General features: G+C 38.1%; 1 protein-coding gene across 1 annotated transcript in view; it reads right to left on the bottom strand.

Annotated features, from left to right (window-relative positions):
- Nucleotides 1-12,963, bottom strand: part of ABCA4 (ATP binding cassette subfamily A member 4) — a 66,075-nt gene extending 53,112 nt beyond the window's left edge. Inside the window, exons 1-6 of the mRNA XM_051625157.1 lie at nt 12,890-12,963; nt 11,001-11,140; nt 8,268-8,395; nt 3,883-4,080; nt 1,118-1,207; nt 502-742 (exon numbers count right to left, since the gene is read on the bottom strand). Coding sequence (XP_051481117.1) covers nt 502-742; nt 1,118-1,207; nt 3,883-4,080; nt 8,268-8,395; nt 11,001-11,140; nt 12,890-12,963 — 871 coding nt within the window. The remainder of the gene's footprint in view (nt 1-501; nt 743-1,117; nt 1,208-3,882; nt 4,081-8,267; nt 8,396-11,000; nt 11,141-12,889) is intronic.
- Between the last annotated feature and the right edge of the window lie 7,030 nt (nt 12,964-19,993).

The following is a 19,993-nucleotide window of genomic DNA, read 5'->3' as shown; positions in this document are numbered from 1 at the left end:
AAATTACTGCTACAAAATAAATGTACTTTTATGCAGGAAGATAACACCCACCGTGTATGAAATTGAGTATTATTTAAAAGGAGAGATTTTAAAATTCCTGTGCTCTAGGTTGTCAATCAAGTTGTGAGGCTTTAAAAAAAATTGTCTTGGAGAAAAGGAATTCTAGAATGTGGCACTGTATTTTCCTGAACCTTCATCAGAAGCATCCAGTTCTTCCTGACATAAGTAGCATATATGACATATATTACTGTCTTAATTATGATGATGATGATGATGCATATGCCTTCATATTGAAAACAAATGTGTATATTTCTGTCAGTTCTCAATTCCTGGGCTTCTCTGCTTCCAGCTATGAAGTAAGCATGAAGAAAAACCATGTCACCTGTCTCTAATTTCCTGAATCAATAGGCTAAAATTGTTATTTTATAAAAGCAACAGTAGTTTTCTAATACAAGGTGCACTCATCTACAGCCTCTGTAGTGGTTTAGTGGAAAAACTTACTGGTTGTATTATCATAATGGTAAGTGGATTTCTGTCTTGCTGAGTCAATCCCCAGGAAAACTTTGTAGTTATTATCTTCATACCAGTTGAAGGAAAGAACTCTGGATCCACCTCCTTCTGGGTAGCCACAGAAAAGATCAGACAGGGAGCTCATCAACTGACCTAAGGATTCTGGCCTTCCGTCTTGTACAAGTGGTTGCAGAACCATCAAAAGGTCCTGAACACTTGTCTTCCTGGCTAGCTGCAGTGAGACAAGACTTTGTTAATCACAACCCTCAAAAAAGGTAACTATCCAGTGAGGTCTGAGCTGTGCCCAAACCGGTAAAGTATGGATGCAGTTAGAGACTTATCCTTTCATCTCCTCTGTCCTGGTCACAGGGACCATTTTCAGTTCTTGTTATCTCATGTCTTATCTGAAGAACATGATTCATTGCCAATGCTTATGTCTACATTTATTTTTTAATGGGAGGAGAATTAATTTCTAAGGAATCTGCTTTTCCCAAACAATTTTATTTTCTTTCTGATAAAGCAGGTAACTGGAATATAAAAGAAAAAAGGAAAAGGAAGACTATGGACTACCCAGAAAAGTGATGTTATCTTTTATGAGACCACTTACCTTTTGCACTGCTTGGGAGACATTAGACAACACCCTCCTCCAGGCCTTCAGGTCAGCACCTGGTGAGTTTCTGTCCAACACACTGGGAAGCTGTGAACACATCAGAAATACAGATGAGTTTTGTACAGTTTGTACATGACAACAGCTGCTATAGTGATAAAAGGAAATCTAAATGGCATCTCTGTAGCTCAAATACTTTGAGTTATTTTGAAGACTGAGACTTGTAAGCCTATCTGTGGGGCCACAAATCCAGTACCCATGTGCTGACTCATACAGCAGCCTGTGTAAGTGCTCTGTGTAAGGCTGAAACAGTCACAGGCCATAGCTTGGAATTTGTTCTGCTTATCTAAGTCCATTATGCCAAAAGGTGAAAAAACAGAGGAGAAATGCAGGAACTGGGATTTGTGAGGAGCTGCTTCTCACATAGGCTGTTCTTCCAGTGAGATGTACAGACTCCTGGTAAATTCTGAATTTAGCAAAGATTGGGATACAGAAGGCCCATTTGCTATTGAGGTAAATAACCGGTAGTACTTTACACTTGAGAGATTTCCTGATTTTGGAGAATCTAGTCCTTTCTGTCTGTCAGATCTGACAGAAACCATTTCTTCTCCAGGCTCCTGCAGACTGGCCAAATGGTCCTTCCAGCAGAAGTTAGTTAATGCTTCTTAAGAAACAGGTGACACCAGGGTGTGCTACCACTTACAACTTGCTGGTATCCATGCATCCCTATTTGTCAGCTGTCTAAAGAATCATGTGTGCTTGGAGTTAGCACTTGAGACTTTCTCAGGCATATATTTCACCTGTATTGTCTGGATGCCAGACTGTAATAGTTATTAGATAAGCCCCTAAAAAATCTCTTCCCTAAAATTGTGTAGCTATATGTCCTGCTGATACCCTGCCATTCATTTTTATTTTCATTTATTTTACTTATAAGGTTTAAAGAACTTCAGCTGAAGTTTAAACAGGCCAGTTCAAGAACCACAGTGCTCCTTGCTGCAGCTGAGCCAGCCAGCCAGTAAAGGAAAGGTCTTTTTCTGTCTCTGCTTTGCTTTCAAAAATGTGAGTTGCTTTAATTTCTGGCAAAAACTCCTAGAGGGTATACATAAGCACACGAAGGATTCAAGTGTATGTTTATACACATACATACCTGAATATGCTGGTCACAAATTCAACAAGAAACATTAATTTAAAAGTGGTAGAAAAGCACACTGTAAAAATACCTGTGGCAAGGAGTGCTTATTCACAGTGTATCATTTAGTTTAACAGGAGTAACTGGATGGATTTCGATTTAAAAGGAGGTTATTTTAGTTTAAACACAGACAACTGCATCAATCTCATCTTTTCATTGTATTTAATATGGCAGCAAAATCATGATAGGTTAGCAGCCTAAGTTTAAAGCCAGGCAGTGCAATGTGCATATTTACATGAAGTCCTTAAATGCTGAAAACCTATTTTTGAACTACTGTAGCATTAATTTGCTGCTGCTTCCAACAAGCATCAGATATATGAAAATATCTGAGTATATTTTTAGCAATGGAAAAAACAGCTTTCAAAAGCTGACCACAGATTCTTATCAGGATTGGCAAAATCACATGGGCACAATGAATGACTGTCAGTGCTACAATAATCAAACAGTAATTTGGCTAGTGTGTCAATGGAAGCTTCTGGCATCCTCTGTTCCTAGCCCTCAGCAACTCAAAGCTGAATAAAATCCATATTAATCATGATGTTACACTGCTGTGGCAAAAAAGTCAGATCAATACTTTCTGTGTAACTTCAGCAGCTGCTCATAAAATCCTGCCTGCTGTATACAGCAAACTGCCAACATGAGGATCGTGTGGTATTAAGTTACAAGGTGAAAAATAGCAAATTTAATTCATTGTAGAAAAATGCAAAGTCATGATCATGGGAAAACAAGCATGAAAGATGTATACACAGTGATGGGCTCTATGTTTGCTATCAGAAGGAAGGAGACCTTACAGTCTTTATTACTCTGAAAGCACCAGCTCAATGTACAGAATACAAATGGAAAAGAACAGAGAACAAAGGCAAAACATACCTACCAGTATGCCATTCAATATACATAATATAGAAATTAATATTATAACTTTTTTATATGTAAATAATAACAAGCAAATATAAAAAGGAGGGCAATGAAAATGAACAAAGGTAGAGAAAAAGCTTCTACAGAAGAGTGATGAAAGCCAGAACAACTTGTTTGGGTTTGGGATTTTTTTTTTGTGGTTGTTTTTGTTGGTTTGTTGTGTTGGGGTTTTTTGTGGTTGTTGCTGTTGCTGTTTTTAAGAAAAGGCTCATAAAGCTAGCCCAACTCGAGCTGTGTCATGGCTTTAATTTCTGTGTAAAATTCTGTCATGCTGGATGGAGCAAAGACGGGATATGTTGTATGTGCTATTTCGAGAACCCTCAGGAAGATCCCTGTAGGTCTTGCCACATGCTGTTTTGCTACACAGAGTGGAAAAAAACAGATACTACTTTCACATGCACTTTGATTTTCAAATTGCATTTGAAGCTTTTAGTTCTTTTGTAAACTTAGTCTGTTTCATTCCAAAGCATACTCGGAATTGTCTAGTGTCCTGCTGATGGTAGGTTAACGATCACACATCCATAACCTTATGTTTGTAGGGGTAAACAAACAAAGTCCACTGGAATGTTGGTGATGTATTACAAAGAAAATTCTTGAAGGGCAATGATATATCAGCCAAAAAAATTACAACATAAGGCAGAATGATTGTGTTAATACTTACCAGCTGAAATAGCTTAAAGAAATCAACATTTGCATACAAGGCATCTTCCACTCTCTGTAGGCTTTCCTGGGACAAGGCACACATGGCCTTATGCACAGAAGTTAGACCTCTTCTGCTGCTGAAGATAATAAAACGGTTGAGGAGCATCTGACTGCAAGCAATGTCCTTCAGAGTCAAGTTAGGGACACCGTAGGCAAACTGTAACAAAAAACAATGTTTCATTTACTGTTGTGGAACCTTCATACTGCTCAGAAACAATTGAAGAAGGATGTGAACTCCTGAACCACCTTCCCTTGGTGTTATGCTAAATAACCTTACCTTCTGTCATATTTTTTATTAGTGGTTCTTCCTTTCATTGCAAAAGTTCTTGTGAATTTTCTTCCCTTTCCCTCTGTCATCTAAGTACACCTGATGCCGTACAACCCATCCATGTGGTTAAGGAGGAATAGCTATGCCTTGCTTGAAAGTATTTCCACAGGACAAACCTATTGTGCCACAATCACTCTACTCTCTGTGTTTAGGCTAGCTATGTTTTTGCTGTTGGTTGTTCTGAGATAAAAAGGCAAGTTCCACTAACTCTAAAGCTTGATTTCCCTTAGTATTTTATTTCAGTTATGACTATTCCACCTCAGTGCTTTCCTACAGCCACTATTCATGTCATTGTGCACTGGCACACAGCCAGGCTTTACAAAGCCATTTACATTAAATCACACCCATCTACTGATTAACACTTCTAATACAAACATGAAACAGAAAAAAACAACTGTTATCTTTACTGTTTAACCACTGGGAACAGATTAGTTTATAGTTAAATATAGTAAATGCATTTATAGTAAATGTAGAACAACTCCAAAGAAATCAGGGGATTTACTTGCTATTTACATTGTAGTGGAATACTCTTGGTAATCTATCATTCAGTTCTACTTTCTTTATAACGCACAGAACACATGGCAATATAATATTAAAGTAGCACTGGAAATTGCTCATAAGCTCATGTTCCAACCCACTATCCATCTTCTTTCACAGTACAAATTATAAGGGGAAAAAAAGCTCACAAAACTGTGATGACTGTAAATGTCCACTGCGTTTCAGACAAACACAGACTTTCAGACAAACAAGAACTATGCACTGACACAGTACCATTAGGCGAAATTAACTTAAGCTGCATACAAAAAGAAATAATGAAAATTTGTACATAATATAACTTCATTTAGAAAAATAATCTGCTGAGCATTTCAGTCTTTCAGATACTTGGATCAAAAGAAACACACCACAACCTATAATGGGTCAGACATGAGTCCACATTTATTTCCTATCTAAGCAAATTAACAAGGCCACCCAAGAGATTCTGAATATTATAAACATTGTATATCTGCACTTCACCTATAGTTAGCAGTTGAGACATGTTTGGTGGTGCCTGTAAGAGAAATATTTAAAAACCCAAAGGAATGAGAAAAAACAATAAAATCCAGTTGCTTTGGAAACTAGATTCAAGCTTGAAGAGTTATTCATTAAGTCCTTCAGATGTCAGAAGATCCAAAAAACCAGAAGTGTGGCTGTGGGAAGTCAGTATCCAGGATAGGAAAGGTAGGAAAAGAGAGGTCTAGTACAACATGGTATTTTTTTCTACTGTGACTGTCCTGAGTTTCAGCTTACAGAGCTGCTATTGATCAAAAAAACCCACCTGAATTAAGCACAGCTTGTGTATTGAAATAATTATGCAAGAAAGAGATGTGAATTTCTAATAAAAGTATCTGAGAGATACTGTCCCTACCATCATCACAGCTTTTCCCATATAAAGGCATTATTAACGCAAGCTGGACAATGTAGAGAGAGGCAGAATGGAAAAAAGGAAATGCAACTGATAAATACAGTCTGGCTTGCAAAAACACACCAAAACCAAACACTGCCACCCTCCCTCAATAAATTTTAATTGGATTTAACTGACTTTATGTCAGTGAAAGAATTTGCTTATTTGCTCAGTCACTTATGATCTGAGGATATGTGTGAATAGAACAGCATGTTTTAACCAAATATGCCTGATCTGGCACAGTCCTCTGCATCCATTGTGAACTGTAATGAAACAGCTGCAGAGGGAGGCAGCCTGGGAACCTTGTTTTGACATGTGAAATGAGCAAACTGTGACATTAACATAAAGGAGAATGATTAAACACAGAAAAAGAGAGGTTATTTACAAACTGTAACTGCATTTCAGGAATGTTCAAGAACAGATGGGATTAGAAAAACATAAAACCTCCGCCCTTCCAATTTTTCCGGTAGGGTGGGCTGTTGCCAATCTTTCCTGAACTTCTTATTGTGTTTTAACATCAGTCTCTTATCCTTATCTTAGAATGGCTCAAAAAAGCAGGCCCCCAGAGGAAAACTTCCATACTTTTTTTTCTTTTTTAAGTAAAAAAATCAATGTGTCACTGTTTGGCCAAAGCTGGCAAGATGAAGTCCAAATTATTTTTTCAGCTAGTGGCTGTTTGATCAGGTTTAGCTTTCAGCTCTGTGTGTCATTTCCTGCACTCCCAGGCAGCTCAGACCTAGATCTGCAGCCAGCTGCTGGCAACAGTCAGACTCTTGTAAACAAGTTACTTTTCAGGTTGTTCAGCCCTGTGTGGTCAGAGCCAGGGGGAGAGGGCGTATGCGAGCAAACACAGGGAAGAGCAACACGAAGAACTGTCATGGTTGAGCCTCGAGATGGCAGATCTAGGTTCTAGTCATGGCTCTGCAACTTCTACCTCAACCAACCATAAGTGCTGCCAGAGTAACTTGCTTATCAAGAAGGTCTGTAGGAATTAAGTGATTTATCTCCCGTAGGAGAGCAAGTGTTCAATTCCTATTGAAAATAATTATCCTGTGGTCTTTTGAAAATTATAAGATCACTTTTTCTGCACCAGTTGCTCTTGGAAGAAGTATTCAGAGCACTTGCTTTACTAATATCTGTAAATCAGCTCTTGTGAGATGATCTTGTATCCCTGTGGTTACTGCTAAGAAGAGAACTTTGTGGAGGACAGCAAAAGTATTTAAAATCAGGTCTCCTCCAACTTCCTTTCTAACTTATGTTCAGATTTATTTCTAGCATAATGAGAACTACATCACTTTCTGCATTAACACAGAAAATGGAGCAGAAAGACACCATGTTCCACCAGGTTTCAAGCATACTTTTGGTGTTGGTGTTGAAAATTTCAGTCCTGCATACACTGGCAGGCAGAGTTTTTAACGGTAGACAAAAGAATTCCACTGAGGAGCTAACAGACTAACACAGCAGCAGCACCACCCAGTTCTCCTGATGCAGCAGATCTGATGAAGAAGAGGTTAGGGACAAAAAGGGAAAGAGATGCCCAGCAAGATACCTGTATATATTCTTCCTGTTGTGAGCAAGGAAGGAGATTTCCACTATCTCAGCTGATACAGAGGCAGGAAAATAAGTAGGATATATCAATTGACACTGGATTTGGTATGGTCTTGTGTCATTATTTAATGAAAAAGTGAGGAAATATTTCTCCTGGTACTAGTCAGAAACACAGCAGATAAGTAGCCTGGCTACTAGTCACATCAGCTGAAACCTGCGGTGCACAAAAGGAACTGTTTGCAAACTCATTAATGCCCTCCCTCCTGGCCATGCACAGTTCCAGCATTTGTGTTTCATGTGGCAGTGTAAAAGAGGAATTGTGTCTTTCAGCCTCAGTTATTCACTTGTTTCCACCCACATAATAATGCAGTGTAAAAATTGTTCCAGAGTTCTGATTCAGCAACGTTCATTCATTAATACAGCATTCCTCACAGAGCTCCCAGCCACCAGTACATGCAGAGGCAGACAGCCTGGACCTGGTCAAACAGTCCACTACTTAGCTGCTTCAGAAGGGATTTCACCTGCAGTTTTCACTCAGAAATTTCTGAGTAGATCTATTATTCAATCAGAATCTAAGAAAGTGGGTCTGCTTCTCTATTCCCACGTATTCAATTAATATGAGACAATGTCACAAAGCCATGATATTACTCTGCTAACATTAGGCTAGTTCTCTGCTACAATTCAGGCTTTGAGACAGGCCTCCTGTCTCAAAAGGATGCACAGCTGCCTTTGGCCAAAGGCTTTTGAGCCAATTCTTTAATCATGGGAGGATGCATTGCTTGGCATTATTGTTTCTTGATGCTCATTATTTGAGAACAACAGCCACAAACCAAAAAATGTTTTTTAAAGACAAAATAAACACCTCTTCTTCTAGATTAATGAAAAACAAAGGGAGAAGTTGTACAAGCAACATATAAAGGCAGCAGGTGTTCTGGCACAAGCCCCTCACAGAGGCTACTTTGTGTACACAATTCAAGAGATTGCATTCCACACTGGCAACACTTTGTAGCTGTTACACTCTACCCACCTGTTCAGGGCGCACTTGAGCATTAATGAGCTGGAAAACAACAACATCTGGGAGGCCAACATCTTCCAGCAAGAAGGAAGTGAGGGTTTCCCCATCTTTCAAAATGTCTAGGATTCGTATTCCTCTTCCTAGGTGAAGAAAGGAATGCAGAGATCAGGGAGATATCAAAAAAATTAAGCTAATGAACAACTTATATCCTAGCTTAAACCTGCAAAAAGTATGTGCTTTGCCTCACATACTTAGTAGTGACCATCAGTAAATGCTCAGTGTTCTGATTCTGCATATCTGGTCTCTCAAAGGTGTTTCACACTAGAACTTCAGCAACGGAAGTATTGAAAGCATTCCTGACTGCATTTGAAAGCCTCTACCTTTTTTAGTGTGGTCGTGCTTTATATAAGAGTTCAGATTCAAGTCTGCTATTGTTGTTAGTGTTCTTAAATCTGGGCCTTGTGTAAATAACTTTAGCCAGCTCTTTACATTTACACTAATTTATCACTTGCTGTCGATTAATCTTAGCTAGTTATTCTTTAGTACTGGCAAAAATGGCTCCTTGAAAAATCCTTGATGAGAAAAAACCCCTAGTTTTCCATGCAGAAGCATACATTGTTCGTAGATTAGCCTAGATTACCAACCATTAAACTAAAAACTAGGAAATCTTCAGGCAAACCCATGAGACTACCCACACTGACACACGTTAAATTAAACACGAAAGGCCATCAAATTTGCCTAATCCCGTTTATGGCTTATTCAAAATACTGCTGCTATCGAAGTCAAACAGTACCAATCTTTTTTAACCTATCTCTGTTACAAAACACTATCAGTGTGAATTCTGCCTCATTATGGTCCAAGTGAAAGCTTGGAAAGTGAATGCTGCTCATGTCCATTGAAGACTACAGCCTTTACTAAAGGTAGCTCACCTAGCATCAACAGGCTGTGGAAAGAATGCTTGAAAAGCATTAGTTCCTCCAGTCGTTAGAACAGGCAGTTGAAACAGAGAGGAGCATACTGACATGGGGAATGTAATTTCAGACATCTCTACATAAACATGCACAAATTTGCTTCTGAGCATCTCCATTCTGCAAATTAAGCAGAGTCTTATCAAAGTTTGACAACTAACTTCCACAATTCCATCTGCAATAAGCATATTCTCTCCCAGAGCTGCAAGGGCTAAGCAGAACTTCTTCAACTGCTCCTCCATGTATTTATTCAAGCAGTAAACACTGAAAACAATAGTAGGGGCCTGTCCCTCCTTGCTGCCTTTCCTGGCACTCAGACATTGTGGAGGAAAAAGGACACCACAGGAACACACCTCATAAAATATGTCAGTGCAATGGAACAAGGAAGGAGGACTCAGGGGGTAAATCTGGTTTAAGGAATCAGGAGAAGAAGCAGTTTCAATTCTGGCATTTATTAATTTTTCATTGGTCAGCTTTCCATCTGTAACAACATTCTGTTAAGTTTGTTACTTACAGGCAATAGTAAGCTACACACAGAGAGAATTTGGTAAATTCTGCAGTACCTTTTTCTGTATGGAAAATGTTCTTGTTTTATTAGTTGAGCTCCAGAGCTGACTGTTACTTTGTTACTTTGTTTTAAGAAACACCAGATTCCAAACATACGGATTTTTAAAGTAAACCACATTAAAACCCCGAGACACTCTGAAAGCATTATGTTTCACAGGAGAGGGGAATTTACTGTGCTTTCCAACAGCTGAGTAAAGTTGATACTGGATGCAAAGGCAACTGCACAAACCATGGGCTGTGGTCCCTTAGCAATATGTCACAAATCCATGGCATGTCATGCTTCTCCTCATCTCTTAATAGGCATGTTTGATTTCTATACATGTGTACAAACCACAGCTCAGATTATACTCAAGTTCTTCTTTGCATTCTAGGGCATTTTGATTGTCTTACTGTCATTTAGTTCTAGTTAGAAACCTCAAGTAAGATAGTGGAGCATGTATAGTGGAATAGTGTATCAGATGGTTTATATAATTCTTATTTAAAATATACAGAGAGTTACTATTTGATTTTAATAAGAATATTATACCTGTAGAATGGCATAGATCAATTATCAAAACTGGTGCATTTTGTTTCAGGACTATATTTTTAAATTTTGTACTGAAAGTCCAAATATTAAATTAAAAATTTATTACTAGTTCATTTCCTATTTTTTTCATAGGATCTTGTTTTGAGTTTGGAAGGATGTTTTGAGTAAAAATTAATGGAGTCATGTAATTAGTAATCCTGTTTATAAGATGTGTGCAATATCTTCTTTCTCTAAACACTTCATCCAAACAAGAAACAATTTCCTTCTTCACTGTTCAAACACTTGAAACAAGTACCTCTAAGCTCTTCTCTGGGTCATGCTCCTAGCATATATTCTGACCTATTCCTACCTTTTCATTCCTTTGCATCTTACAGTGACATTTTCTTACTGCTTCTGCCTCCACTGTAATAATAATTAATGAAATATCTTCATACACATTTTACTTTGGGTGGGACATATCCATATGTTTTTGTGTTTTGAGCTTTATCTACTGTTATTTAAGGAGTATAGTTGTAGCTGATTACTTCTCTCTCTCAAATGAAAGGTGTTTGTTAGAACACTGGATGATTTTTAACTTACCTGCTCTAACAGTAAACAGAAATGTTGTCAGTCAGCAGAGTAACTAGTTGTCAGCTCTAAGAAGGAAAAACTAAATAGTCTAAAGGATATAGACAAAACAATTACCTGCAATTCTTTCAGGATTAGTTCTCATTGTTTCCATAAACTGAGTCATAATTATCAGGTCTTCCCAGATTCTGCCAAGGTCACGGATTTCAGGGGCTTCCAGTAAGAGCTCCTGAGCATCTTTATATACCCTTGCAAGGCTGAAAGAAGAGATTGTGAACCAGCAATAATTTAAGACTGATGACTCATGAGAGCTTTTCACATAGAAAAAACAAAAAAAAAACAAAAAAAAAAAAAAGAAAAGTTGGCTTTCTCTGTGTTAGGGATGAATAATTCAGAATAATTAATTCTGTCCTCAGTCTTGAAACTCAAAGCTCAGTTTTGTGGTGAAAACAGTAGTGTCAGGTGGTGTGCGATTCAGTTATATTTAGGCCAGGACCTTCCCCAGACAGTGATGATGCAAATCTGCTCTAGTTCTGGCCCAGGCTCAGCTCCAGCAATTGGATGGGTCACTCTGGGCACATTCAGCTCTGCTAAGCCAGACACAGAATCTTCCTCCCTCTCCCAGCTCAGTTCCCTCGAATGAAAGGGTAACTTTTAGGTCCATTCAAAACATTTCTTTCAGGAGAGGCAGGAAAACATGAGAGACAGGCTAGCACATGTAGCTGTTCACCTGCTGGTTCTGGGTTAGAACATCCAGTTCAAGTAAGGATGCAATTAGGTCCTGTGTTTATAAACAACTATGAAAAAATTCTTACTAGCAACATGAGAGGCCATTACATTTCTTTAATGGTGTTGTTTTTCCATACATGGAGTGGTATATCTTCGTTCCCATGATTTATTTCAGCTTCCAGGAAACAGCAAACAGGAAGGACTAAATTCTTTCAGAAGACACAATGTATTTGCTTCCTCCTTAATACATGGAATTCACCCTAACTCACAAAGGGACAGTTTGCCCTGTAATAAGCAACCTAGAAAAGCCAGAGTGTATAGAAAACTCTCTAGCTTCACTGTATGATTGACTGTACCCCACAAAAAAAGTCCAGCTGACTATTTTAAGTCCTGTTCACTAGGAACAAAAGGTCAAATGCTAAGTTAACTCCAAGCTACAGACTTTCACATGACTGGAGTTTTAATGGCCTTGACATTGTTAGCTCATGAATTTTAATCATTGGATGCTCCAAAGTGGACTATTTGCACAGGGAGATTTGAAGCATTTTTTTACAGCTATTCTAACAGGTTTTTGCTCTAGGGGTCTTTGACCACTGTCTTTCATGACTCAGCTATAACAAACAATGCAATGAAACACTACCACAATTCTTCTTCGCTAACAGTCCGGAAATCTCCCATCCTGCTGTTTTGTTAATAAGCTTAGTTTCTGAAGGTTACTGTGCTGCTTAAAGTCCCATAAGTATCCAGAAGAAGTAGCAGCACAGATTTTCCTTTGCTGCTACTTCACCAGAAGGGACAACTCAAGTGAAAAGAAAGCTTAGTGATTTCATACTCTTATATCAAAAAGATTTTTCCAGAGACTTTCACTAAGCAGTAGGCAATAGAAAGGATGGGTTTTATTAAGTGAACCTGTGTTCCCTAAAGACTAGTACAACTGAACTCTTTCTCAAAAGGGCCCAGACCTACAATCACGAGCTCTGTTTCAATTTTGCTGACCATTGTTGGGATGACACTGACGTGCTAGAGCCAAAAAGTTTTGTCTCCCAGTATGTGCCCACCCAGGTGTCTTCTTAAATGTTCGCCTTCCCCATTTTTATTCACACAACAACTCTTTAAACTATCCCTCAGTACATTGAGGGACCTTTCTAAGCAGGCTGAGGGTAATACTCTCTTTCTCCTTCTATCATTCATGCCCATGAATTCTCAAGAGGTTCCAGGCGCAGACTACCAGCAGTTGCCAGCAGGCAACCCAGTCTCACACATGTATCTCTGCTTACATGGAATTTTTGTAGTTGGACACCACACCTGGACCCTCTCCAGGGGTTGAGCTGCGGAAACAGGGGTTGTTCATGTTGCAGAAGATACCATGTAACCATGGCAGTGTTCCTGCAGATGGCATTGCCTTGTTTGGGAAGTGACCTACAGCACAGAAACACAAAATATAAATGATTAGTTTCTTTCCTAATGTAGCCTGTGTGAATCTAATTAGCACAACAGATTGGCTCACTATAGAAGGAATGCAATGGAAATCATACAAGTTTCTCTTTTACTAAGCAAAAAGAAAGTCACCAATGTAAGCAATATGGCTATTTTCAACTGAAATGAATTCCAAGCAAATTGTATTTATTTTTTTTTTAAATTAGTACTGAGGCAGTACTTTGTCAACAATAGAATTACAGAAATCTACAACTTGAAAGAATCTTGAGACCTCATGTAAATCCAATTACAAAGCAACCCACGGGAAAAAAAGAGCTTTTTTTTTTCTTCCTCACTGGCAATTCTGACAAAATATGGCTAAAAATAACTAAACTACTTGAAGTAAAGTTTGTTCTTTTGCCACTGGAGAATAATACTTGGCAAACAAGTTCCAGTATCTCTGTCTCAGAACATTATCTAGCACAAGTCAGAGCATTAAAACAACTTCAATGTTCTTACACTCATGCTGGCGATACACTGGATTAGCTTTCCTCAGCCAGACAAGGGCAAGAAATAATGACAGAGGCCATAAGAGCTCCACCAGAAAACGAAGCTGAAAAATAAAAGAAAAAAATAATTTCAAAATAAATACTACAAATGAACGATGTATAGAGTCACTAAGTGACTACAGAGCTGAGGCCCCTTCTCACAACAGCAGTGCAGCATGTTCCATAGTTACCCCTTGCCTGCTTCACCACTTGGAAAGAACACCCAGAAATAGCAAGGACTTCTACCAGAGCACCATAAGGCATCACCATGAACTCAGTGGCCTCTCCACCTCTTCTAAAAAAAATCATGTAACCAATCTGGCTGAGGTAAAAAGAGACAGCAGGTAGTACTAAACTGCCAGATGGAGCAGATACAAGTCTAAATTGTTTTTATACAAAGTGGATGACTTTATAAAAATTCAGGCAAAAAAGGATTAGATGTGACACAAAAAATGTGGGTTTTTTTATCCACACTTTTGCAATGGTGGGCTCATTAGCAGGCTGTAAGTGCACTGTGCTCATTCAAAGGAAAAAGATTTCAGCATAATTTTTACATTCTTTGATCTTTTGCTTATTTTTGTCACCACTCATTTCAACAGTATTCATTTTATTATACAAGTAGAAATTAAGATCAAACACCTTACACGGTAACATATACGATCCCATCAAAGGCCACTTTATTGCCCAGATCTTTCAACACACTTAGAACAGTCACCAGCTCCCAGTCATGACAGAAAATCAAGGGCACTACTTTACCACAGAGCAACATCCTGCCTGGTTTTCAGTCTGTTTCCTCCACTCCTGTACTTCAGTTTGTTTTACTGGCTCTGTGTGTTTTGGCAGAGGTTTGAAACTACAATTCTTTGATCCTGTGACACAGTCTTTGGGCTCTGAGGACTGGCTATGGGATTTTTATGTCCAGCCACGTGGTACTTTTTTCTCCTCCCTATAAAAGCCAAGACAAAGTCTCTTCAGAACTAGAATTGTAGCACGTGTACAGGAAAGCCCTCCCTGCCTCCTCTCCTTTGCTACCACCTCCCTAACACAGCACAAAATATGTAACGATAATGCATACAGTAGTAAAGCCAGAAACAAGATGGGTCACATGCAAATAGCTTTGTTTTTGTTTTTTCAAACTGAGCCATACAGGGCAAAAGATACTCCACAGCATAATTAAGAACATGTTTTTGGAGCTGTGTTTTCCACTGTAACTTGGTCTAATAGCTTTAGTTAAGCATAGCTTATGCTTACTGAAAAAGGGTAGAAATCTTTACACCAGGCAACCATTTCTTTTTTCACATTTTTTCTCTTAAGGGTTTCTTTTTCAAAATAGAACCACAAAAAAACCCCACCATCACCTAGGAAGTTACACGTGGCTGATGTTTTTAAAGCCAGACAAAATCTTCCCAGCTGCAAAAGACAGCTTACACTAGTATTAGAGAAGGAAACCTGCCATTGTACAGCTCTTCTTGACAGCTGTTGTGCCCAGCTCAGAATACAGTGTTACAGACCCTTCTCAGCAGGGGTCCACAAAGTCTGTTTAACACCCATTGCAATCCATTTGATAAGACATTTGGGACAAGCACTACACACTCAAACTCAGAGGGATAACAACTGATGAGACTCCTTGCTTGTCACCTTCTCTGCAGACTTAATCTGGGTTACTCCTCAGATGTTGATTCTTCATTCTCAGGAAAGAAAAAAATCCTCAGACTTGAATTCAGTAATTCCCTTCTGTCTGAGCTAACTAATTTGGAAGGGATTGCAGGCTAAATCACAAGGGAAGCTTTCTTTCAAGCTGGCACACAATGTGTCATGCAATAAGGACAGACCTAGTGCTGTCAGTCCTCCTATTATTTCCTTTGATCTTTTTCCTGAGGAGACACAGGTGTCTCTGAACCTACTAGAAGGATCAGACAGCAATCCATAAGCCTGCAGAACCTACATATAAGATAAACAGCCAGAAATCCCAGCAACATGTAATGTAATATCCAGATGGAGCTGTAATGGACCAAGCACAGCAATACAACCATATAAATGTGACAAGCTTAAATTGGCTGTGTATCAACTGCTAACTCCGTAATGAAGTCTCTCCTCTTGTAAATTAGTAAACTATGAATTGAGTAGAAGATTGGATATGCCTCCAATCATGGTTCTGCATGACGGTTAACAAAAAACAGGCTCATTTTCTCAAAAAAAAATTTATAGCTACTTTCTCAAATACGGATTTTTGTTTTGGCTACCCTGTTTCTCTGTGTGGACAAACAAGCAGGTAGGTTTACATACTTGGAAAAGGAAATTATTTAAATGACTGCTGTAAAGTGTTTTATTCTTTAGAGTGGAGAAAATATTTCTCTGTTGTGGATTAAATCACTGTCCTTATAAGCTAGGGATGATCATCATAGAAGGGGATCTCTGGCAACACCAGGAAACACCAAGTTAGCATTTTTGAAAATTCTGTAGGAAAAAATAGACAAGAAAAAAAGAGAATTCCTGAAACCCATGCAGGCATTTTGGGTCACATACCTGATCAGATTTGCCCAAATGAGACAGTATTTCATACCCAAACAAGAAAGAATTACATACAGATCGATTTGATAAAAAATAAAAACCAGCTTCTAATTCTCTCTGTATACACATTAGAAGATCAGAAAGACATGGATTTTTCTGTTTGGAGTCTCCCTGACATTCAGTAACTGAAGCCCCCTTTCAAAAAGGGGTCCTTATATTTGGTCTAATTTAGCTCAAGTGTTGATTGGTTGCTTTCATACTGTATTAAATAATGAGCTGGCAATGTTATATGCATCAGCTCTTGATGGCAATGCAGACTGTAGAAGAAAGTGTGCTGGGAAGCTATGAAAGGAAGGACATGCAATTTGTCCACAAAGAAAATCAGATAATCCTTTGATCCTGGAAATTCTAGCATGTGAGTCATTCCTAATGACTAAATTAGGTCAACATAGGTAAGAATTTCCCATTATTCAGTTTGACCATATTGATTTCTGTTATTATGGCAAAATTGTTTGCATAAATGTTACAGCCTCACAGATGCCCTAATATACTTTTTATTACTTTTAGTTTGAAGTAGGTAGTCTATCTCTACAGGACATCAAAGGGCCTTCCTTTGTCTGGAAACCAAGCATAGGGGCTTCCTTTGCTCTTTGCTGGACAGAAGTAGTTCCAGTACATCAGATGACCAAGACCTTAGTCTGAGGTTTCGTTTGACTCTAAGAAAATTTGGCTTAAAGAAGAAAAAAAAAAACAAAGAAGAAAAAAGAAAGAGCAATTATGGATTAAGGTGGAAAGTAACAGATAAATTTGTTCTAAGACCAAGTATTGTAAGATCTAAGAGTATATGAAAATATTTAAAATACTTCTGATTTTCAGTTATGTCATTCAGTCATATTAAAAAAGATAAAATCTGTGTGAACTTTAGGGCTCTGACTTGATTCATGTCTAAGAGCAGTCGAGTGTTTAGGAGCAAATCTAAAATTAGAAATCACTGAATGGTGTCCGTGATGTTTTCTAACAGCAGATCTTTTTATGTGAAAATACAAATAATATTACTACCCACAACTCTTCTCCCGGTACACAATCCTATTTGTCAAATAAAACCCCAATACAAATATGCTATGTTTGGTCTGTGAAGAGCAGCTCTGCAAACTGCTCCAGACAAGATCCTAGATAACAAGCCCATACAAACATCACATTTGTTTCTTTGAGGAATTTGTGATGTTTTCACATGCTGGTGAGTGCACCAGTCACTTTATCTAATGGAGTGTATGGTCCAAAGCAGAAATCCAAAGACTAATACTTTACCTTTTGTCTTTTCCGGAGGATCCAGTTCTTCCAGAGTAGAAGTCCGACTTGACTAAAGAAGCTCATTCTTCTGCATCAACACTCCTGGTTAACCTGTGGCAAAGGATGCATTGCCATTTTTCAGCTGACAGCCAAAACAGACCTCAAAGCAAAAGAACTGCTTTCTGTTCATATTTTAATAATACGCTATCATAGAGATTGGTTCATTTCATTGTCTGTACCATTTCATTTTGCACTTGATATACTATCATACATGAAAAATAGTGATCTTCCTTTGTTCAGAGGCTGTTTCCTGTGACACATTTTTATGTGCCAAAAAGCAAGAGAGGAAAAGCACCTCTTTCAAATGAAAAATGTCATTAATGTGGAACCCAGGTATTAACCTGGACTTGCAGGTAATGAAAGCAGTTAATTACTGCATAATTTAGCAGATTAAATATATGCTTTTCAACCTTTTTTTCCAAGAAAAGAGGGTTTTACAACAGGAGATGAGTTAACATACAACTCTTTAGCTATTATGAAAAAGACAGAATTAGGTTTTCCATTCAGACACAATAAATGTATATTGATTAAACCTGTCTGGAATAGATTTTGTAAAAGCATAACAATTTTGTTGTAATTTTATTAAAAAAATACAGGTTCTCATATTTTTATGCTTTTAGATTCAGAAACTGCCACTCCATTTTAAGGGATACAATAGAATTTAAACTATTGTATGCTCTGTTTTCTAGGTTCAGGCCTCATTTTAATCACCAGAAATTTTTACCTTCAAAAGGAAAGAGAATTTGACATATAAATCTAAATATTTGATAGAGAGACCTGTTAAAAAAAAAAACAAAACATTTGAATTTGCTGTCTGTATCAACTTCTTGCTTTATAGCTGCCTCATGGGATTTAAATGATTGAAGAGTAGTTTATTCACGAATGGCTCATAACTGGGAGAATGTGGAAAGGGAAATGGAAGTTAGATACTGGAAAGCAATTTCTAATTATTTGAATGGTGAAGTAGTAGAACTGATTGCATGAGATGGCTGTGGGGTCTTCATGGCTGAGAATACTCACACTTCTGTTGAGACTCATACATGTAAAACTGCTCATGGATTAGATGATTTATTCATTCCCTCTTGTCACTACTGTTCCAGAATTTTGTTTCTGGAAAATCTATTAAGTTGAGGAGGTTGTTTTTAAAATACAAGGTTTGGAAAACACATCAGGGTATTTTGGCCTAATGTGTCAACAAAACATTAGTCAAAAGCATTAGATAAAAATAGTTAATAATTATTTGACTGTTTCAGAAAATAGTTTCAGGTCCACATTTTATAAATTGAAAAGGAATGTAGACCTAAACCAATGAGGAGGTAGCCAGCCCTGGGGAAGGGCTGGCACCAACCCTGGCTAAGCCAATAGGAGATAATACTTTTGCAGTTTCACTAGTGGCAACAGGTTATGAATGTAAACAGGCTGATGGCTCCTAAGAACATTATCTTGTGGAAAGCTGTCCTGTATTTGGTTGCAGGCAGTTCCCAGCAGCCACCAACATGCAGCTACCATTAGAGTGACAATGTTTTAGAGATCAGGAATTTCTTTTAGGTTTTCTAGGCAAACCAGAAACCAAAACTACAATAACTGTAGATGATGATTTTTTTTTTTTTTTTTCAAACTATTCACTTTCACAAGTTATTCTGACAAAATCCAAATCCCTGCTATTGCTCTACTTCCCCTGTGAAGGGCCTAGGAAGCTTGTTCCTGTAACATCTGCATGTGCAGAAATATAGGTAGTTAAGCACATTTCTTCAGGGACCACCACTCTCTCTAAGAACAGAGACAGCTGCAAAAGGAAGTGTTCCACGACAACAATACAAGAGACAAAAATATTAATTCTTCTCATCTGATCTTTGACTTTATGTTTTCTAGACCTTCTAAAATATAAGCAAACTCACAAAGAAACACAAACTAAATACATGACCTTGTGTGGGTTCAGACTTAGATCTCCAGAGATGCATCCAGAGAACTTTTCAACAAGCCTTTTCCTACTTTAATACTTACTAAATCAAGTTACATATTAGTATTAAATGGCTCAATTCACACCAACATAATTTACCCCCAAGTAGTCTACTCAGACCCAGAAGCAAAAAAAAGCACTGAGGGAACATAGAATTCTTAATAGATTCTCATCTATAAGGGTTGAAAGGCATAGCAATGCAACAAAACCTTCCACAGTGCTCACACTCAGCAGTGGCTCTGTACAAACACTACCAGTTTCCCTCACTGCCTCACTGTGACTATTCTTCCTAGCAGAAATTGAACACCAATCTAGACTACATCATTAAAGAAAATAAAATAAAATGGATATTGCAGTGATTGCCTGTTTCTTTCTTCTTCACAGGGCTTTAGGGAGACATATGAGAATCCTCCATTAAATTTAATTTAACTGAATTTAACAATCTACAGGTTTACACCAGACCACACCGGACCTGTGACAGTGAACAGATCATTTAGCACATTCCTTCCTTCCTTCCCAGCAGCCAGGACATTCAAGCCTCTGCACAGAATTGCCACCTAAACCACTGACTTTAACCTGGCTTGGTTAACAAAGGA

The sequence above is a fragment of the Apus apus genome, chromosome 7, assembly GCF_020740795.1.
Source record: "Apus apus isolate bApuApu2 chromosome 7, bApuApu2.pri.cur, whole genome shotgun sequence".
Classification (NCBI taxonomy): Eukaryota; Metazoa; Chordata; class Aves; order Apodiformes; family Apodidae; genus Apus; species Apus apus.
This window is presented reverse-complemented; position numbering and strand designations above follow the sequence as displayed.